The sequence below is a fragment of the Salvia splendens genome, chromosome 10, assembly GCF_004379255.2.
Source record: "Salvia splendens isolate huo1 chromosome 10, SspV2, whole genome shotgun sequence".
NCBI classification, from domain to species: Eukaryota; Viridiplantae; Streptophyta; class Magnoliopsida; order Lamiales; family Lamiaceae; genus Salvia; species Salvia splendens.
The window spans coordinates 25,634,445-25,657,258 of NC_056041.1; the positions used below are offsets into that span (position 1 = coordinate 25,634,445).

General features: G+C 40.8%; 1 protein-coding gene and 2 long non-coding RNA genes across 7 annotated transcripts; all 3 read right to left on the bottom strand.

Annotated features, from left to right (window-relative positions):
• Window positions 1-1,187: 1,187 nt before the first annotated feature.
• On the bottom strand, window positions 1,188-21,335 carry LOC121751339. 5 transcript variants are annotated; one of them, XM_042146059.1, is made up of 4 exons: window positions 20,181-21,335; window positions 20,012-20,090; window positions 18,998-19,192; window positions 1,188-1,418 (listed from the first exon to the last, which is right to left on the bottom strand). In XM_042146059.1, the coding sequence occupies exons 1-4, from the start codon at window positions 20,267-20,269 to the stop codon at window positions 1,392-1,394; spliced, it is 390 nt and encodes a 129-aa protein (XP_042001993.1). In that variant the 5' UTR covers window positions 20,270-21,335; the 3' UTR covers window positions 1,188-1,391. The 5 variants fall into 5 exon arrangements, 4 of the variants coding, with proteins under 4 accessions (XP_042001993.1, XP_042001992.1, XP_042001991.1 ...); XM_042146058.1 differs by lacking the exon at window positions 1,188-1,418 and adding an exon at window positions 17,715-17,955; XM_042146057.1 differs by lacking the exon at window positions 1,188-1,418 and adding an exon at window positions 18,381-18,564.
• On the bottom strand, window positions 2,176-3,763 carry LOC121751342. Its single transcript, XR_006040062.1, has 2 exons — window positions 2,565-3,763; window positions 2,176-2,449 (listed from the first exon to the last, which is right to left on the bottom strand). It is a non-coding gene; the product is annotated as an uncharacterized LOC121751342 (long non-coding RNA).
• Window positions 11,563-13,149, bottom strand: LOC121751341. Its single transcript, XR_006040061.1, has 2 exons — window positions 11,951-13,149; window positions 11,563-11,835 (listed from the first exon to the last, which is right to left on the bottom strand). It is a non-coding gene; the product is annotated as an uncharacterized LOC121751341 (long non-coding RNA).
• Window positions 21,336-22,814: the final 1,479 nt, after the last annotated feature.

Consider the following 22,814-nt stretch of genomic DNA (forward strand, 5'->3'; position numbering starts at 1 on the left):
ATCAACCCACCCAATAACACAAACACAATCATACGTGCCTGTTAAATGTAGACTTCATGTTGTAGATCATCCTCTAAATGTTCTATCGCCATCCTATTTATTAGGGCTGATGCCAATATACCATTCTCTTTAATCTCACTTTGATTTGGATAGAAGCCCGACAGTTCACCATATAGGTTCTCCCACGCATTTTCACAATAACCATTTCCTGCGAAAGGAAATCAAGTTACACGTAGACCCCATAACACTTGAACGTCCTGTAAGGTAACAGTAGTTTAGTTTCTCCTACAGATAGATGGAAGGTATGTGTTTTTGACCTCCAATGTTCAACCAATGTTGTTATCAAAGCATGATCTACATCTAAACACTTCCCATAATAATAAACTCCACCAAAACCAAATCTGCAGACATAATCAATCACGTGTGGATGCTGATTATCTATTTCCCAAAAACGCCCCTCAAAGCACCAAATATAGAGAAGAATTGTTTCTTCGCCTGGCCACGCCTTACAAGATAAGTGACTATTCTGATATCGCAAAACAGATGGATCTTCTTTTTTTTTGCCATAAATCAAGAGTAGTTAATATCTGATGAAAACTGAAGAACGTATGGTTTATAAACACACAGTGATATTCCACTTTCTTAGATTCGTCTGGATAGCCCATCAAATTTACTGCATGTTTAAAATCAGCTTCAAACAGATAAACACGCGGTGATATATTCCACTTTCTTAGCATTGTCCGGATAGCCCATGAAGAGTACTGCGTGTTTATAATCAGCTTCGAACAGATTGATGGCGTCATTTATCAGGTTTTTATCAATAGCCATATCTTTCAGCACATGTGTAGCAATTCTGGTGAATATGAATTCCTTTCTCCGATCCTCTCGGCATTCCAAGAAACACACGGCTTCGCGATGATTAACTGACGGGTACTTTTGATGTACATTTGGTTGTCTAAATCCATATCGCTCAGCAGTGAATAAGCATGCCGTAAAATGTCCTCTTTGGGCATACCTAAGGTCACTGATTTACTTAGGGGTTGTCCAGCCACAGCCCTGGAAGAATTCCTGCGATGTTCTGTTCATTTTTTGCAGAAAAACCACTTATCCCAATGCTCTTCCAGTTGAATTGCCCTCATGCACTTGCACATTTTATTTTTGTTTTTGAGCTTGTAGATCTTTTGGCATACTTGCAATGTTGTGATATATCAATTGTTGAATGAAGTATTCCCTAATGTCTTTCCACTCATGGAAGGTAAAACTAACTTCCATTCATCGATTTTAACAAATCTATGCTTTCTCATCTCCTTCTCTGCTTCTCTTTCTATTTTGTAAACTATGAATGCATGTGGCTATTAACTTGAACCCTTCGTCAGTGTGGTCCTATTTCTTCAACCATTCATCGATGGTAACCAAATCTGAACAAAACATTAGCAAACTCTCTTCAATTGGTTCAAATAGACATTTAAATTACAATGAACGTTCAAATACGAACGAAAAATTAATTTGTCAACAAAATAAACAAAATTCAATATTCAAGTTCCTTAGAAGGGACATACACATCAAATAGAATCAACTAAAAACACAAAAATCATCTAATTATCATTCCTGACATCTCAACTGATGCATGCTCACCTCTATGTTCCCCAATTTACACTAGCATAGTATCATCCATCTTGAAGTGTATTTACCAAATTCTCAATTTAATTCATGATTTCCAACCGATCTTAACTAGGTTAGTATAAATTCACCCATCAAATTCAAGTACGTCAGTCCCCTCAAATTCCAAAACCCTTTCACCACAAATTCATCAAAAATACAATAGATACAACCAAAATAAGATTATATGGTTGTGATCAATTGAGATTTTTTAGCCTAACATAGAATTGAGATGTCTTATTAGCCACTCATTTTTATTAAATGAGTCGTCCAGAATTTGTCACATGGAAAATGTTTTTAGATTAATTAATTATGAAAGGGAAGAATGGTAATTTCATGTTTTAATTAGGGTTCTTCAGCTTGTGTTTGGCGATTTGGGCTAAATTTGTTAGATTTCTCTCGGATTTCAACGATTCCTTAGCATTCACACGATTTTGTCTCTGATTGTAATAGCCGAGACGTAATTATCTCGAGATTTTTCGAAAAATAGTAAATATTGGAATTTTCTTTGTACAATTGATGAAGGAGTGATTTTATTTCTTGAATAAGAATTTTAAGTACAAATTTCAAATTTAATACAAAGCTAATGAAATTGCTAATTACAGAAATCCCGAACTAATTTACAACTCTTGACGACAAAGATAAAAGTCGAACTACGTTATTATAATATGAAAATGAAAGGAGGAAAACTAGCGTTGGGCCTCTCCGGCACGGACCGCGGCCCCATCACGACGGCACTGTTGGGCCGAGTCGACGAGACAAAAGCCGAGAAGGAGTCAGCCTCTTGTCCCTGCCAGAAACAACAAGATAAACAAGAAGATGCATAAGACACTAAAGTGGCTAGTTGGCAAAATAAGTAAGGATAAGGAACAAGCCTACTTTAAGCATTGGAGACCAAAACTTACCAAAAAAAAGAAGGAAAAGCAAGAGGCTGCAATGTCTCCTGCACTCCACGGCTCACAGCAGCCCCAACCATGGACCTTTCGACCGTGCAAAGCCTGCTCCGTGTAGAGCAGCAGCTCTGCGGTTGTCACGTAACAACCCTACAATCCTTGTTGTTGCACCTGCTTTTCACCACACAAAGTTCAGGTTAAGGGATGCAGCTTCAAGGGAAAAAGGGAGTTCTGCAAGAAGGAAACAAAATGGTATAACAACCACATTTAATCCCACGAGTACACCCCTGCATGATTGCAGAGAAAACAGCCAAAACACAACCAAGCAAGGACTCCCTCGCTGCACAACACATCAGCCTTAACAGGCTTTCAGTTAGACAAATGGGCATAAATAATCCCAGCTTCACTCTCCCTCAACACCACAAGCAATACCACACCACAACACCACTACTCAATAGCAGAGGAGCAAGCTAAAGGGAGGGAGAGCCGAAGCAGAGACAAGAACCGAAACACTGCAGTAGAGGTAAACTCCACAACACCCTTTATGCATCACGTTTAGGCGAACACAGTAGATAGCCAAGTTTAGGAATTTAGGGACAGAAGCTCAAGGACATAGGAAACTAAATTTTTCCACGAAGCCTTAGCATACACACTGCTGTAATCGAGCTCAATCACCAAAAATCCCAATACCACATAGCTACTGCCTTCAAGTAGAACATCACAAATCTGAATAAATAAAAGGGGAAGGGGAGTGAGACTTAGCTTGACCGTGGGGAGCCGACGACGACGCGGGAGCAGAGGCACGAGGTAGCAGTGGCGTGTCTCGGAGCTTGCCCGATTTCGGCAGTAACCGAGGCGGCGCGAGGCAGCTACGGGCCGCGGCTGAGAAAGAGAAGGAGGCGACGCCTCCTCTCCACCGCCGACTTCGCCGAAAGGGGGGAAACACTCGCCGGAGGGCGTTCGGTGGAGGGAGCAAGCGCGAGCTCCGGTTCGTGTTGTGGCTACTTCGCGACGGAGACAGCAGCCTGGAGTAGGCGACGGCGGACACCTCCGGGAGACGCGATGAGAGCGGCGGCTCCATGAATTCGTCGATGGCGGAGAGAACTAGGGTTCCCGTTTCCAGCTTCTTCTTCCTTGTTTGTGAATTAAGGATTTCTTTTGGAGAATTTTGGGGGAAGAAGAAGAAGGAGATTAGGGATTAGAATTGAGAATGAAATGAGAAAGGGGAAGGGGGTGGGGGCCGACGGATGGAAAGGAGTACCTCTCCTTGGGCCATTTCCACTATTCCTCTTATTGGGCTTCTAATTAATTAATTGGAAATGGGCCTCCTCTTTAGTTTTAGTTTGGGCTTGATTGTTTAATAGAAAAGAAGATAAGGAAAATGCATTTTGGGCCGAGATTAAATGAGCGGGCCGAAAGTTAAGGCTGGGCCAGAATAATTAGTTCCAACCGAGCCCGAGAATTTAATTACTTGGACCCGGATTCTTTTGTTGAAATCTTTAGTTAATTCCAAGAATTTATGGTATTAAATTCCTAAGCTACGGAAGAAAATGAAAAGAATGTTCGTCGTGATAAAATAAAAGCCAATAAATAATTAAGCGAACTCTTAGCCCGGAAAGTATTTTAAGATATTTAAATTAATGCGGGAAATAGTTTTCGGCCAGTTTCCGAATAAATTAAATCGCAGATTTAATTAAGAATTAAGATTTCCTAATTTTAGAAGAAAGGAAATAAAATAATAAAGGAGCACGCTTAGGCATGCATTCATGCAAAATCAGTAAATTTTTAAGCCTAATTCAAATATACGAATTTTTGTAAAGGAACGTCGTCGCTCGACGCATAATCTCAGAACAGGGAAGCACCTATTTTGCAAGAGTTAAGCAATTGAGGTGTGGGCTTCTTTCCTTTTTAATTATAGAACTTTATGAGAAGAAGCATGAATATTTGAACGAGTTGTCATGCCATATTTTGTTTTATGATTGCCATTCATGTTAAATCGAATTCGGGTCCCAGTAGGTCAGTAAATCCTACTCGGACTAGTGTACACATAGGGACCGTGAGCTAGCGCTAGGTTGGCCGGTCCGTGGGTCGTGAGCTAGCGCCAGGTTGGCCGGCCCAGTGATCGTGGAATGTGGCCACATTCCCGATTCACACAGCTTGATATGGTATATCATCAGAAAGTTAAAAGACTGCAGTCTATTTCAGAAAGAAATAATAGATTTTAGTGACCGGGACTTATTTTCAGAAAAACCCCGCGTTCACTCAGTTTGGCTGACGACTAAAAGAAAACAGTTTTCGGCATAAGCCACTGAGTATATAAAATACTCAGCCCTGCATATTGTTTTCCTTAATGTGCAGATTGATCGATCGAGGCAGAGGAGGTGTTGGGACAGAAGACCAAATAAGTAGGAAGGTAGCGGGTGTAGTGTGTCTTCATACATACTACATCTGTCTTGGTACTCTTCCGTTGCGCAAATTCAGAACATTCATTTAACAAAGACAATTTCTCATAACTACTCTGATTCAGCATGATTTGTACCCTCAACACACTTCAGACAATGTTTCTTTTGATTTAAGCATCTTATGATGAGTTGAGACAGTTTCAGTATGTTTTAGTCGCGGTAAAGCTACACTTTCTTTGACTAGGGAGATGTGGTCGTGACAGAGTGGTATCAGAGCCATTTTCTTTCGCTCTGACCCATGAACCTTCTTTCTAAGCCTCAGTCCAGAAAAGATAGTACTAGGCTTGAAGATGAACAGAATGTTAAGTACAAGATCCCAACACCTCAGCTCGACACGATCAACTGCACCAGAAACAGGGGTCGACGCCCGCTCGTCCAGAAAAGAGAATTTTAAAAAAGAAAATATTTTTTCATTTTGAGAAGGAAAATGAAATTTTCTAAGTTTTCAGAAAAAGAAAGAAAAAAAAAAATTTCATAGCCCTAAATGGGAACGAAAATGTTTATTTGAAAAGTTTGCAAGACGCAACGTGCTAGCCGATACTTTGCATGAGATATGCTTAATGTATCTGTGATTTATGTTTAAAGAGCTTGACATGAATGTATAGATGTCATGGGGACTATGTATGTGAACCTAGAGTGCTTTAGAAAAGTACCTTAGGTGAGACTTTCAGGATCAAGTACTAGCAGAATAAGAATTTGTTACCGCCTTCCAGGGCGACGAGACCAACTAAAACCCATCAGTTTGGGCAAGCTTCAAATTCCAAGGAATTATGAGAAAGAAAAGACGAGCCAAAAAGTACTATTGTACTACTTATAGACAGCAATTAAAGGAAGTCCATTCTTTTAAGCACACAGATAGTATACATATATATATGTATACTAGACGATGAACCAAGAAGTTCCCAATGTCTTTACAAAGACCAAGTTATAACAAAAATAGTTTACCTTCCAGCTTGTTCGGGAGATGCATCCCTACACGGAAAGAGATCGTACCCGCGATCTAGTAAAGTGATCTAATGTGGCGTAACAAGCCCAAGTGGCTACGTGATCCAGAAGCGATACTTATAGCGTGCTACGAAGCACGATGGAGAATGTGATGTTTTACCAGAATCGGCGTTCTAAGTTATCAAGAACGATATGAAAGTATGACCTCCAGCTGCAGTTATCAGTTTAATAGCACGAGAAACCCCATCTTGAAATGTATGGTTTCCTAGAACGCGTTTATCATGTCAGAACTCCACAAGAACAAACAAAGAAGTGTCACATAACTAGAACCGATGAATATATTCAATAGTACTTACTTGGATCCCAATGAAATTCTTTCTAAGAGTCCTCCCAGAGCACGGTACCCCCGTCTATTCAGACTTTAGTTTGACTCACAAGTAACATGCCAGTATTCATTTCTCTATGCGAGGTTTGACTCACTTCCAGCTTATGGACTGCAGTCCTTTTTGACTCATCGTACATAAAGAGTAAAGTTTTGACTGTTTAAGCTCCAGTCGTAAACCCTAAATTCTACAGTTGTTCATATCCATGATCTTCGGAATGAGCGTATTCCTCAGACATTCTTTGAACCTCCGGGACAACGATGTCCTGTCGGCTATTAAGACCTTTGATTGACTCACGTTCTGCAAGTAGTACGCCACTTTCATTCTCTTCAGGAAAGCGGCGACTCAGTTTCAGTTCCCAAATTTTGGATACCTTTATGTTTCAAGCATCGTTATTTGTTGTTGTCTCCTTTGAGCCACAATATTGGAGATTTATATCTCGATTTCTTGGACCTATGCAATGAAATTTCATTCTTACGATGCTTACGTTGTGATCCCCAGAGTGATCAAGACAGTTAAACATTTTCCTCAAGGAATTTCATGCGGTGCTGGAACTTTTTACCTCCCTATTTTGAGATCCTACAAAGGTGAAATTTTTCGACCTCGATCCCAGTACATGTATTATTCCTAGTCTCGGAATTTTTCTGCAGCTCGAAGTTAAGGCAAGCATATTGCACCTTTCCCTAATGAGCTTGCCCTAGCTGATTTTTTTCTGAATAGTTCATTTCAGTGCGTTGCCTTAATGAACCTATGAAATCATTGATGTGATTTTGTTATTCCATATCAAGATGCCTTTGAAGCATGATCAATGTTTCCTTCATTGCAATCGCCTACGTTTATAAATTTTCGCGATTGATCATCTTAGACGGTGACATGTTGAACCACTATCCTTGATGTTCAGATCCTTTCAGTTTAATTGGACAACTATATTGTCCTATTTTGCAGCTTACTATGGGAATTTACAGTTAATTCATTTCCATCCAGTTTTCATGACCTATCTCATGATTATTTCTATCTCCCACCAGGGGTGAGCCTCAGCTTCTATGAGTTTGCCTGGAACCAGTTGAGCTACGTAGTTCTTTGAATGAACTCAATACTTACCTTCAAGGTCGATTATCGACGAAAATTCATATAAGTTGAACAAGAGATGTTATTCTAGTCCAGTTGGGTATTCAGTAGCCCTTCAAATTTTCAGTCATACTCTCTTGTGTGAATAATAATCCAAGTTAAGACTATTAGATTAATCATCGAGTTATTGATACGAGGCTAGCAGAAAAAGGCATGGTCTCAATTTCTTTCAGATACGCATAATAAATACGTCCCCATGGAGACACGTGCAGGAAATGATGCACCAACCAGAAGCGTCGCATAACCGACAGCAAAGCGTTAAATACTTCGAATCTACGTACCGCTTGTGACAAGCAGGTGGAAGATCGAATATTTTGTTGTATAGAGAAGCAACTAGCCTTGGGTAGAGAAATATCAAGGAATATTTGTGGATTAAATGATGTCCGAAGACGTAAAAGACCTATATGGTAGTTTGAACGATCAAAATGCTTACTCCGAGTAAGATAAGTAAGCCACAAGAACAAAGACTCAATTATGGGCATGTAACGAAAGCCATGGAGAAAGTACGAGTGTATTCGTAGTTTATGTTTGACGGAACAAATCCCATCAGCAAAAGGGATTCGTCTAAGAGGTGGCCAGGAAAAGCTAAAACTGGAGAGACATTCGGGAAAGAGGAAAGCTTGATAGCATCGCTACCCTCACAATCCCTACTGTGAAAGGAAGAACCAAAATTCTCCTTTAAAGAGTTATCGGAGAAGAACCGATTGGGAGCCCTATAATACAGAGCAAGGGCAAACGTTAGCAGTAAAACGGGAAGAAGTATTCTACGATTTGCCACACCTCAGTTAAGCGGCTCAGAAAGGAGCTGTCGATAGAGTTTTATAGACACGAGATCTAGACCATGTTGGAAAGTCATGCTAGATTATCTCACCAAGAATCGCTTAGTCGAACCAAAAGGGCATGGAGACAATAGCGTTGGGAGAAAGAAGCCAACACATCCACATGCACCGGCCCAGTGTTCAAGAATTAACGCGAGTAGAACAGAGTGTGCGCTAGATCATGACGAAAGAGTCGCGGTAGGCACAAAAGTATCTTGGAAGAAGTGAGAGTAGACTACCTCAGCTAAGCAAGAGGTTACGAGGTTAATATGCAGCTCAACTGACGATGAAATCTAAAACGAGGAATGGTTTCAACAGCCAGACGAGATGAAACGTCTAATGGATGACTCGAATCAGTCATAAGATCTCAGTCACCATATAGAACGGCGCTTAAGAAATAAGATAAACTTAAGATCCAGTTACAAGAATAAGTAGACCTAGGTTTCATCCGACCCAGTGTATCGCTGTTGGGCGCACCAGTACTCTTCGTGAAGATGAAGGATGAAACTTTGCGAATGTATATCGACTATCGAGAGCTGAACAAGTTAACCCTCAAGAACAAATACCTTTACCGAGGATCGACGACCTCTTCGACCAGCTGCGAGGAGGTGGTGTGTTCTCGAAGATGGACTTGAGATTGATTTATCACCAGCTGGGAGTTCGACAGAACGGTATACCTAAGACTGCATTTCGCACCAGATATGACCAGTACGAGTTTACAGTAATGCCTTTTGGGCTTACAAATGCCCCAGCCGTGTTCATGAACCTAATGAACTGTGTGTCCCACCCACAGATGGACAAGTTGTCCTAGTTTTGTAGATGACGTGTCCATTTACTCGAGGAACGAGAAGGAGCCCGAGGATGCATTTGAGGGCCACTTTAGAAACGTTAAGAGGCGAGAAACTCCATGCTAAGTTCAGCAAGTGTGAGTTCTGGCTTAATGAAGTGAATTTCCTTGGACACATAGTGACAGCAGAAGGGATCCGAGTAGACCCCGCTAAAGTTGAAGCCGTGCAACGTTGGCAGTCACCAGCGACGCCCAACGAAATTCGAAGTTTCCTAGGTCTGGCAGGGTACTACCGAAGATTTATCAAAGGATTTTCTAGGATAGCGAGGCCAATGACTCAACAGCTCAAGAAATGAATTAAAGTCAACTGGACCCCAGAATGCGAAGCAAGTTCCAGTTGCTTAAGAAAAAAAATTGACCACAGCGCCAGTTATAGCCGTGCCAGAAGCGGGGGGTTGATTATGTGGTGTATACAGATGCATCTAAGGTCAGACTCGGGTGCGTGCTGATGCAGAAGGGTAAGGTGATAGCATTTGCGTCACGCCAGTTGAGGCCGCACGAGTTGAACTACCCGACGCACGACTTGGAATTAGCAGCAGTGGTACACGCCTTGAAGATTTGGAGGCATCACCTATATGGAGTTCGATGTGAGATCTTCACAGATCATAAGAGTCTCAAATACTTTTTCGAGCAGGAGGATCTGAATATGAGACAGCGCAGATGGCTGGGACTAGTCAAAGACTACGACTGTGGTATAAACTACCACCCAGGCAAAGCCAATGTGGTAGCAGATGCCTTGAGCAGAAAGACTGCGCCTCAAGTGGCTGCTTTCCTCACACAAGAGAAAGAGCTTATCCGGGAATTCGCCAAGATGCGACTGGAAATAGTAAGAGCCCCGGAGACAGTGGACAACAGAATTTCCACCTTGGTCATAGAACCAGATTTAAGAGCCAGAATCGTTGAAGCCCAGAGAGACGATGACGCTCTAGAAAAGATCCGTCTCAGAGTAAGGACGGGAAAAGGGGAATACTACCGCGAAGAGGCGGATAATGCTCTCACTTTCAAAGGGAGATTATGCGTACCCGACGAGGAGGCACTCAGAAATGAGATCATGAGTGAAGCTCATGAGACACCATATACTGCCCATCCTGGAGGTACGAAGATGTATCAGGATTTGAAGAAGCAATTTTGGTGGGACGGCATGAAAAGAGGCATAGCGTCGTTTGTAGAAAGATGCCTGGCTTGCCAGCAAGTGAAGGCTTTGCATCAACGACCCTATGGAAAGCTACAACCTCTCGAGATTCCAGAATGGAAATGGGAGCACATAGCAATGGATTTTGTGACAGGATTGCCAAAATCACAGCGAGGAAACACAGCCATCTGGGTAGTTATCGATCGCCTCACCAAAAGTGCTCACTTCATACCAATTCGTATCACACACGGTTCGGACAAGTTAGCACAGATTTACGTGCGAGAGATCGTACGCTTACATGGTGTCCCAGTAACGATCACCTCAGATCGAGATTCAAAATTTACTTCTAGATTTTGGATAAGCCTACAGCGAGAGTTAGGCACTCAGCTAAATTTCAGCACAGCGTTCCATCCACAGACGGACGGACAGTCCGAAAGGACGATCCAGACATTGGAAGATATGTTAAGAGCTGTAGTGCTCGACCGTGGAGTAAGCTGGGAGCAAGTACTTCCACTTATAGAGTTCGCCTACAACGACAGTTACCAGGAAATTTTTGATATGGCCCCATATGAGGCACGCTATGGGAAAAAGGGTAGATCACCACTTTACTGGGATGAAGTTGGTGAGAGAAGGATACTCGGACCAGACTCGGTGGAGGAAATGATAGGAATTGTCCGACAGATCCGAGGGAGAATCAAAGAAGCTCAAGATAGACAGAAATCCTATGCAGATGCTCGCAGAACGGATTTACAGTTCAAAGCAGGAGACATAGTCTTTCTGAAAGTATCCCCATCGAAAGGGATAACCAGACTTAGCGTCAAGGGCAAGCTAAAACCGCGTATTATCGGACCTTACGAGATCCTAGAAACAGTCGGCCATGTGGCGTATTGATTAGCGCTCCTGCCAAGCTTCGGGAATGTTCACAATGTATTTCATGTATCACAGTTGAGAAAGTACGTGTTTGACCCCAAACACATAGTACACCAAGAAGAGATGGTGATAGAACCAGATTTAAGCTATGAAGAAAAGCTAGAAGTAATTCTGGACAGAAAAGTTAAAGAATTGAGAAATAAAAATATTGTAACAGTGAAAGTCCTTTGGAAGCACCACGGCCGCGAGGAAGCGACGTGGGAACTCGAGGATCAGATGAAGGTGAAGCACCCACAGCTTTTTGCCTAGCCGAGACAAAATTTCGGGACGAAATTTTTGTTAAGGAGGGTTGAATGTAATAGCCGAGACGTAATTATCTCGAGATTTTTCGAAAAATAGTAAATATTGGAATTTTCTTTGTACAATTGATGAAGGAGTGATTTTATTTCTTGAATAAGAATTTTAAGTACAAATTTCAAATTTAATACAAAGCTAATGAAATTGCTAATTACAGAAATCCCGAACTAATTTACAACTCTTGACGACAAAGATAAAAGTCGAACTACGTTATTATAATATGAAAATGAAAGGAGGAAAACTAGCGTTGGGCCTCTCCGGCACGGACCGCGGCCCCATCACGACGGCCTGTTGGGCCGAGTCGACGAGACAAAAGCCGAGAAGGAGTCAGCCTCTTGTCCCTGCCAGAAACAACAAGATAAACAAGAAGATGCATAAGACACTAAAGTGGCTAGTTGGCAAAATAAGTAAGGATAAGGAACAAGCCTACTTTAAGCATTGGAGACCAAAACTTACCAAAAAAAAGAAGGAAAAGCAAGAGGCTGCAATGTCTCCTGCACTCCACGGCTCACAGCAGCCCCAACCATGGACCTTTCGACCGTGCAAAGCCTGCTCCGTGTAGAGCAGCAGCTCTGCGGTTGTCACGTAACAACCCTACAATCCTTGTTGTTGCACCTGCTTTTCACCACACAAAGTTCAGGTTAAGGGATGCAGCTTCAAGGGAAAAAGGGAGTTCTGCAAGAAGGAAACAAAATGGTATAACAACCACATTTAATCCCACGAGTACACCCCTGCATGATTGCAGAGAAAACAGCCAAAACACAACCAAGCAAGGACTCCCTCGCTGCACAACACATCAGCCTTAACAGGCTTTCAGTTAGACAAATGGGCATAAATAATCCCAGCTTCACTCTCCCTCAACACCACAAGCAATACCACACCACAACACCACTACTCAATAGCAGAGGAGCAAGCTAAAGGGAGGGAGAGCCGAAGCAGAGACAAGAACCGAAACACTGCAGTAGAGGTAAACTCCACAACACCCTTTATGCATCACGTTTAGGCGAACACAGTAGATAGCCAAGTTTAGGAATTTAGGGACAGAAGCTCAAGGACATAGGAAACTAAATTTTTCCACGAAGCCTTAGCATACACACTGTTGTAATCGAGCTCAATCACCAAAAATCCCAATACCACATAGCTACTGCCTTCAAGTAGAACATCACAAATCTGAATAAATAAAAGGGGAAGGGGAGTGAGACTTAGCTTGACCGTGGGGAGCCGACGACGACGCGGGAGCAGAGGCACGAGGTAGCAGTGGCGTGTCTCGGAGCTTGCCCGATTTCGGCAGTAACCGAGGCGGCGCGAGGCAGCTACGGGCCGCGGCTGAGAAAGAGAAGGAGGCGACGCCTCCTCTCCACTGCCGACTTCGCCGAAAGGGGGGAAACACTCGCCGGAGGGCGTTCGGTGGAGGGAGCAAGCGCGAGCTCCGGTTCGTGTTGTGGCTACTTCGCGACGGAGACAGCAGCCTGGAGTAGGCGACGGCGGACACCTCCGGGAGACGCGATGAGAGCGGCGGCTCCATGAATTCGTCGATGGCGGAGAGAACTAGGGTTCCCGTTTCCAGCTTCTTCTTCCTTGTTTGTGAATTAAGGATTTCTTTTGGAGAATTTTGGGGGAAGAAGAAGAAGGAGATTAGGGATTAGAATTGAGAATGAAATGAGAAAGGGGAAGGGGGTGGGGGCCGACGGATGGAAAGGAGTACCTCTCCTTGGGCCATTTCCACTATTCCTCTTATTGGGCTTCTAATTAATTAATTGGAAATGGGCCTCCTCTTTAGTTTTAGTTTGGGCTTGATTGTTTAATAGAAAAGAAGATAAGGAAAATGCATTTTGGGCCGAGATTAAATGAGCGGGCCGAAAGTTAAGGCTGGGCTAGAATAATTAGTTCCAACCGAGCCCGAGAATTTAATTACTTGGACCCGGATTCTTTTGTTGAAATCTTTAGTTAATTCCAAGAATTTATGGTATTAAATTCCTAAGCTACGGAAGAAAATGAAAAGAATGTTCGTCGTGATAAAATAAAAGCCAATAAATAATTAAGCGAACTCTTAGCCCGGAAAGTATTTTAAGATATTTAAATTAATGCGGGAAATAGTTTTCGGCCAGTTTCCGAATAAATTAAATCGCAGATTTAATTAAGAATTAAGATTTCCTAATTTTAGAAGAAAGGAAATAAAATAATAAAGGAGCACGCTTAGGCATGCATTCATGCAAAATCAGTAAATTTTTAAGCCTAATTCAAATATACGAATTTTTGTAAAGGAACGTCGTCGCTCGACGCATAATCTCAGAACAGGGAAGCACCTATTTTGCAAGAGTTAAGCAATTGAGGTGTGGGCTTCTTTCCTTTTTAATTATAGAACTTTATGAGAAGAAGCATGAATATTTGAACGAGTTGTCATGCCATATTTTGTTTTATGATTGTCATTCATGTTAAATCGAATTCGGGTCCCAGTAGGTCAGTAAATCCTACTCGGACTAGTGTACACATAGGGACCGTGAGCTAGCGCTAGGTTGGCCGGTCCGTGGGTCGTGAGCTAGCGCCAGGTTGGCCGGCCCAGTGATCGTGGAATGTGGCCACATTCCCGATTCACACAGCTTGATATGGTATATCATCAGAAAGTTAAAAGACTGCAGTCTATTTCAGAAAGAAATAATAGATTTTAGTGACCGGGACTTATTTTCAGAAAAACCCCGCGTTCACTCAGTTTGGCTGACGACTAAAAGAAAACAGTTTTCGGCATAAGCCACTGAGTATATAAAATACTCAGCCCTGCATATTGTTTTCCTTAATGTGCAGATTGATCGATCGAGGCAGAGGAGGTGTTGGGACAGAAGACCAAATAAGTAGGAAGGTAGCGGGTGTAGTGTGTCTTCATACATACTACATCTGTCTTGGTACTCTTCCGTTGCGCAAATTCAGAACATTCATTTAACAAAGACAATTTCTCATAACTACTCTGATTCAGCATGATTTGTACCCTCAACACACTTCAGACAATGTTTCTTTTGATTTAAGCATCTTATGATGAGTTGAGACAGTTTCAGTATGTTTTAGTCGCGGTAAAGCTACACTTTCTTTGACTAGGGAGATGTGGTCGTGACACTGATTCAAATTGAAATCTCTCCTATTTCTTCTAGGTTTTAGGTTTTTGTGATGTATTTATGAAGGAATCTCATTTGCTTATTACTTTTATCGTCGTTCATCCGAAAATTGATAAATTTTCGAAAAACATACGACTAATTCGACGGAGTTTGGTTGAATCTGAAGTTTTTAGGTTGATTTTATCAACTTTGATTCTGTTTTTATGCTTTATTTGTTGATGCCCAGCCAAATTTGTTCCTAATCAGTTTTGTTTTGCTTTTTCATCTTTAGCTTCGAGTTCACTTCATAATCAAAGCATAAGGTGTTATCTAATGGACTCTTCATCTTATTCAGAGTCGACGTCGACGAATGTTGAAGGTATTTTGGTTTGACTTTCATTAACATGACTTTTTTGTACTTTGTTGGTGAATTATACTCTGTTGACGTAAATGCAGATTTGTTGACATTCTATGTAGAATTTATTGACAACATGTATAGTCTCTGTTGCTATGATGATCATTTCTTGTTGACATAAATGCAAATCTGTTGATATTTGAATTGATATTCTGGTGACATAAATGCAAATCTGTTGATATTGAATATACTCTATGTTGATATTTGAATTGATGTTATGTTGACAAAAATGCAAATCTGTTGATATTGAATATACTCAATGTTGATATTTGAATTGATGTTCTATTGACATAAATGCAAATCTGTTGACATGATGTATGTTACTTGTTAAATATTCTATGTAGCTATACTCTTTGTTGACATACAAAATAGTCGTATCCAAAATGAACCCCCCAGCTGAAGAGCCCCTGTTGTGGTGTTTGTGGGTGGAGGAAGGGGTTATGGATAGGGTTGAGAGTCCATGGTAGGATGTGTGAGATGTTGGTGTTGGTGTGTTGGTGCTACATATTTTGAGATGTAGTTTTCAGATTTTGATTCTAGATTTTGGAAATCATTTATGTTGTCAGTCAAGATATGCTAGTTGACACATTTGGATCTTAGTTTATATGCTTCTGTGTTGATGCTATGCTAGTGGTGTTGTTGTTGTTTTTCAGTATGTTGTTTGCAACAGACAAGGTTTTCCTACAGTTGATCTGTTGGATGTCGATATAAGTATATATGAGGAAGGGAATGTGTCAGATGATGATGAAGTAACGTCATAGAAGAAAAGCAGACGTGGAACAAAAAGGTGTGGATGTGGAGCGAGGATCAGTTTCAAGTTTTATTCTGATTGTGGTGTTAAATATTATCTTGTGCATCAATTCATTGAGGGACACAATCATGCTATGGTTGACAAAGATCATAAGCGATTTATGAAAGGCAATCGCAGTATGAATGTTGTTCATCACAAGTTTGTTGAAGATTGCACCAAAGCTAACGTTGGTCCTACTTCAACTTTCAACTTATTAAAGGAGTTTTTTTGTGGTTATGATCTTGTTGGGTGTACGTTGAATGATGTTAGGAATTATTCTCGTGATATTAGAGAGAACTGAAACAAGTGGATGTTCAAATGATCTTAAATCAGATGCAAGAGAAGAAGAGAATTTGTGAAGGCTTTTCTTACAAATATCAATTATGACATGATGATAATAAGTTAGTGAGCTTATTTTGGTCTGATGCTGAGTCTCGAAAACATTACCATATGTTTGGAGATTTTGTAGCATTTGATACAACATATTTGACAAACAGGTAGTTTATAGTAGTTGACTTGATAGTTGACATGATAGTTGACAGATATAGTAGTGGACATGGTAGTTGACATAGGATACATTTGTACTTTTCATCGTAGATGACTTAGCAGTTGACATACGATACATTAGTAGTTGGCATTTTAGTTGACATAATAGTAGTTGACATAGGTATATCTATAGTTGACATAGGTACATCTGTAGTTTACATTGGTTATTATTAAATATTTGTTAATGTTTTGTGTTGATCTATTTGTTCAACTGGTATCGTATGGTGTTTGGTCCATTTACCGGGAAAGATAATCACGGGTGTCCTATTGCATTTGGAGCTGGTTTCTTATCCGGTGAGAGTTGTGATGCATTCTCATGGCTCTTCACTGTGTTTGTTGAATGCATGGGTGTTGCTCCAAGGATCATAATCACATACCAAGATTGAGGAATGAGGCGTGCAATTGAGAAGGTATTATCTGGTGTAAGACATCGTTTGTGCATGTGGCATATTATGAGCAAGTTGTTTGAAAAGATACCTAAATCTATATCGGATAGAGAAAAGTTTAGTAAGGAGTTTAAGGCTTGTGTTTTGTCAGAATTGGTAGATCCAAATGACTTTGACATATTATGGAATGATATTGTTGAAAAATATGGCGTGGAAGATCATAAATGGTTTAAGGACATGTTTGCTATTATACATTTTTGGATCCCACCCTACTTTAGAGATGTTCTTATGGGTACTTTGATGAGGGCAACATCTTTTTTAGAATCTAAAAACGGTTTTTTTAAGAGGTACTCGAAACCGTTGTTTAATTTTGCTGACTTCACTATTCAGTATAATAATGCCATTGATGCTCAAAAAAATCAAACGGAAAGGCTTGACTATTATGATTCTATAATCTCTCCAAAATATGTCACTGATTGAGCATTTGAGAAGCAATTGACATCTTTATACACGGTTAAGATGTTTAGAGTAATACAAGAATTAATTTACGAGGCTGATAAGAGTTGTCGGATGATTAACATGTCCACTTTGGAGAACATCGAGGTCTTTAAAGTTTCTGATGCTAGAAAGAAGACCTTCACAGTTACACATGATATAGAGACTGAGTAATGTGAGTGTGAGTGTAAACTATTTGTAAGGAATGGTTATCTATGCAGCCACCTTTTCTTCGTCATCAGAAACAAAGATGCCAACAATATTCTAGAGAAATATGTTGGTAACCGGTGGCTGAAAAATGAATTAGTGAAGGCAATTCATGGTCTCACGAGTGATGAAAGTGCGTCTGACAAAGGTATGTGAACTATTTCCTATATTTCAGCTTATTTGGCATATGTTGTATATGTTGTTGACATGGGTTTTTTTATCTGAAAAATGTATCAAAAGACTCATGTTTTGTATATATCAGTTTTGTTGACATAAACTATATAGGCTATTGACATGTTATATGTTTGCAGGTTCTAACAAAGATGACAAACTACAGATTGGTAACAGGTGTCATGGACGTTACTTTGGTCTATATCAACGCGCTTTTAGGAATAAAAATTATTCGATTGCTTTGGATAATGTGCTTGCGGGTATTGGTCCTCAAATTTTTACTGATGACACTACTGGATCGTCGTCAGTTGGTAAAAATGATTCAATCAAGAACATATATGGTGTTGTTGTACCTGAAGAAATAACTGCACATGCTCCAGATGTGGTTAGTAAACGGGAGGTGCAAGTGACAAGAAAAGCAGGCTTTAGTCGAGCATAGAGAAAGCAATTGAAAAAGCAAATAAACCTCATAGGCGTTGTGGAAAGTGTCATAAAGTGACTGGTCATAATGCCAGAAGTTGTGGCAAAAAGAAGACATAATTGTTCTTTTTAATAATCAGAGTTGTTTTTTAGTTGTTGACATATACTCCAAGTTATTGGCCTTTTCTTATTAGTTGTTGATATTTGATTTTGCACTCTATTGACATGTATTGTATGATCATCATGCCAGAACTTGTGGTAAAGAGGAAAAAAAAGAAAAAAAAAATACTTGTTCTTTTTTAATTATAAGATTTGTTTTTTGAGTTGTTCACACTTTATATAATTGTTGACAAGTTGTTGACATTTGATATGTAGGCTATTGACATGTATTGGACTGTGGTCCTTGATTTGATTCATCAATACTATCATAGACAGATGAATTCTGTTGAGCTACAGCATGAGATTGTTGTGCCAAAAAAAGAGGGTGTAGCAGACTGAGAATATTGCTGATCTTGATGAGTGACTAGTCCGTTTTGATTTATTCCTACAGGAACCTTTACACCCCAAAAAAAAGGTATCCAGTGAGATATGAAGACCTTGGATAACTAGAGGGAGGATCAGAACTCACTGATCCTAATAAATTGATCTTCACTCTGAATGTGTAACCTTTTTGACCATGTCAAACCATAGAAGCCAAACTATATTCATATGTTTGTGCACGAGAACGAGACACATAAAAATAATTATCCTTAATCCATCAAAATATAGGGAAAAAAGGACACAAAGTCCTAAAATCTATCAAAAGATCGATCAGTTTTCCATTTGAAAGGCAGGTTCTACAATCATAAGTTCAACATGCACTTACGAAACATAATTTAAAATCATTTTGCAACCCATTCAATTGTTTGAGCACATGCGGCTTATTTTGAAAACTACACCAAAAATAAGAGTTATCTTAAGACTTAAAGGAAAGTTTTGGTGCATTACCGAAATTCCTGCAGAAGATAATCCTGATGTGGAACTAACTCCAGTACGAAACCTAAACTCGTAACCACTGGATGTTCTTTCATCTACAACATTATCACTGGTGGATTTTTTCTCAAATAGAATTGCTGCATTTTCAACATATGCTTGCATCAACTGAGGCTTGAAAAAGGAACCCGTGGTCGGAGAAGGCTCAGCCTGCAATGTAGCAGTAGTTCAAGTAAATGAATTTTTAAACAACATATGTATCAAATCTCCTTTACAACTCCACAGAAATGAAAACAAATTTGACATCTTAAATGTTCTCAATTTATAAATTCCAAAGTGCAAAATAAACAGCTATTTTCACTTCAAATGACAGTGTCAAATGCTTAATGCGACATGTAAGCTCAAACATTCTAATACACCATGAGTCTCCAGGGATCAAAACAGCAGAAAATCTTCAATTGCATAATTCAATTTGTTAAGAACACAGACTTGAAACCTACCACTCCTTCAAACAGCAGGAAGGTTAAAGCTGTGTATTGATTGAGCGGAAAGAGCGGTTAATAAGTAATTAGGGGAAAAGTTGAAATTTAATTCCACATAATGAAACAGTATCAAAGTGTCAAAATGGATCCCATAGAATATTCACACCAAGAGAGAAGATTGAGGAGAATAATTATTTGATTGCTAGGATTGATTCAATTGGATTCTATCCAAAAATAGATTGATTACATTTACAGCTTTACCATAGATAGGAATGATTCTATCCTATATAACGTAGAGGCTGTACATTATTCAAATTAAAAAGCAATACATTACATCTTCTACTCTCAAACATCCTATATCTTTCTTTCGTCAATATGAGTATCACCTCTCTCGATTATCATCGTTAAGATGGTATCAGAGCAGGAAATCAACAAAAAGCCTCAAATGGAGGTCAATCAAATATACACTCTCGAGCTATTGATCGAGTCTATCTCAAATCTAATTGATTTGTACAAAGCCAACACAAATCAAAACCAAAAATCCTACCACCCGAAGAAAACCAGCGGCGAATCTGCTAAACTTCGGGACAAAGAAGAAGATGATGAAAATTTCAAGCATCGTGAGGCCGTTACAGAGATGAGGGAGACTTTCATGAGAAAAGTAGCTACACTAAAGAGTGAACATGCGAATATGTGGGAAGAGTTTCTTCAGTTACATGAACAGAGGAGGCAACAAGCATGTCAACACATTCCTGAATCTGGTTTTGCTGGTTATAAGCAACCGACTTCTCCTTCCAATCGACATCTCGGAGTATTCAGTCAGCAGCCGGCGGCGCCGACGCTAGAGCTCTCAGAGGGTGAAGGAGCGTCGGCGGCTTTGCGGTGGAAAAGGAGGAAGAAGCAGATGAGGTGCGGGGCAAACGCACCGACGGACAGCGCCTATCCACCGTCCTCGGTGGAGCTGCCGAACTCCCGCCGCCTCTTCTGCCGGCCAGCAAGCCCGGCACCGTCCTCAGCCTCGGAAGCATGTCGGCCATACCTCCAGCCTCCAGCCTCGGAAGCATGTCGTCCTCAGCGTCCCTCCCGTGAAATGACGACGCCTTCTCCGACAAGGGTCTGGACGACGCCTTCTCCGACAAGGGCCTATCCATCGAAGAGCATCGACGGCGGCGGCAGCTTTGCGATGGGAAACAAGGAAGAAGTGAGGAAGAATAAAGTTGAGGCGGCTGGGGTTTCCGAGAATGGGGGAGATCTTCAATCAAATACCCAGACTCTTACAAAAGACAAATTCAACCCCTCTAATTTCCCTATACTACAAATCCCACCCCAGATTCATACCCAATCCCAAAATCCACCCACGAAAAATAAAAAATCCCAAAACCGACCCCATTCCTCCCAAATATACCAGAAACCACCCCAGATCTGTCCTAAACCTCACAATGCCCCACGAATTTTACCCAAAACTCACAATGACCCCAAAACTGCCAAAACATTGCAGATTACTCCTCAAATTCAGCCATTTACTCTGTGTAAAAATTCTTTTGAACCCCTAGCATGTTCTTCAACCTCACAATCACATACCAAAGACACCCAATGGGTATTTGATTGCGGGGCTACCGACACAATGTCATTTGATGCCTCAGATTTTTTATCCATTTCAAAATAAAAAAAAACCTATGTCCAAACTGCCAGTGGAGACCTAGCGCAAGTCCGGGGGGCGGGAACAATTAATATTTCTCCTACTTTACGCCTGTCTAACTGCCTTTATGTTCCGTCATTATCACATAAGCTCTTATCCATTAGCAATGTGACTAAGGAACTGAACTGCAAATTAATGATGCAACCGGAATTTTGTATGCTGCAGGATATCAAGACGGGGACGATAGTTGGGCGTGGCACTGAACGATGCGGACTGTACTATGTGGATGAGATAGCCCAACAGAGTACTGCGATGCTGACTCACGGACTGACAGGCAGGCTTGGCTTTGGCATCGTCGGTTAGGACACCCATCTATAGGATATCTTCGTCTACTTTATCCTAAATTAACTACTTCTATGCAGTCTTTTCATTGTGAAACTTGTTTGTTGGCCAAAAGCCATAGACACTCGTTTAAGTTGAATAATACTAGAATGAACAAACCTTTTGCGTTGATTCACTCTGATGTGTGGGGCCATGCACCTGTTACTGGGGGTCAAGGATTTCGTTATTTTGTGTTGTTTGTGGATGATTATTCTCGTATGACGTGGGTTTATTTTTTGAAAAATAAGTCCGAAGTTTTTGAAAAATTCACAGATTTCTATACACTTATCCAAACCCAATACAATCAGAACATCCAAATCCTTAGGTCAGATAATGGGGGAGAGTTTGTGAATGGGATAATGCAAGACTTTTTTCGAGAAAGGGGTTTAGTCCACCAAACTTCTTGTGCGTATACTCCAGAACAAAATGGGGTAGCAGAACGGAAAAATAGATACATCCTTGAAGTCACCAGAGCCCTCTTAATCGAGTCAAAAATACCTAAAACTTTCTGGCCAGAAGCCGTAGCCACTGTTGTCTATCTCATGAACCGCCTACCTACTGGAATCCTACAATTCAAAACTCCCCTAGATACTTTCTCCAAACATTTTGAATTACCATCTTCACTGTCACTTGAACCTAGAGTTTTCGGCTGCTCAGTCTTCGTCCATATTCCTAAACATGAGAGTACTAAGTTTTCTCCTTGTGCCCTCAAATGTGTTTTCTTAGGGTATGGAAAAAATCAAAAAGGTTATAGGTGCTATGATCTGGCTACAAGCCGTATGCACATGACAATGAATTGTGACTTTGTGGAAGGAGAATACTTCTATAGCCAATCTAGTAGTCAGGGGGAGATTCAACCGGAAAATAATCCTACTAGTGACCTACTAAATTGGCTCCCTACACCTATGCCTTACCAGGGGAGAAACCAGTCAGGGGGAGAAGATGATCCTAAGCCAAGCCCTGTCATAGACGTTGGTCTAACAGAGGAAAGTAGTGGTACCGCCGGGCAGTCGAATCCCATTGAACAGGACGAGGAGTTAGGTGCCATTGCTCAACCGCCAACCCCTTCTTTGAATCCAGAGGTAAACAATTCTGATCTGGATAATATATGGTTAGAAAGTACTAATGATGACAGGGACGGTGGAGATGACACACAAACCAGTAGTGGAGACTAAGATACAGTGCAACCATATGAATTACCACCCAGAAGTACACGAGGGGTACCACCACGGAGAAACTCTCCAGACTGGAAAGGGAGAAAGGCCAGATATGCAGTGGCGAACATAGCTCAAGGACAACTTTCTGAAATGGCCCGTGCGTTTGAAGCTGC

Coding starts and splice junctions, on each gene's coding strand:
- LOC121751339 (XM_042146057.1), bottom strand. CDS start 20,269: ATGTCGATTGGAAGGAGAAGTCGGTTGCTTATAACCAGCAAAACCAGA. Junction 20,091..20,180: donor TTGTTGCCTCCTCTGTTCAT/GTAACTGAAGAA, acceptor TCTCTGTAACGG/CCTCACGATGCTTGAAATTT. Junction 18,565..18,997: donor TATCTTCTGCAGGAATTTCG/GTAATGCACCAA, acceptor TGGGGTGTAAAG/GTTCCTGTAGGAATAAATCA.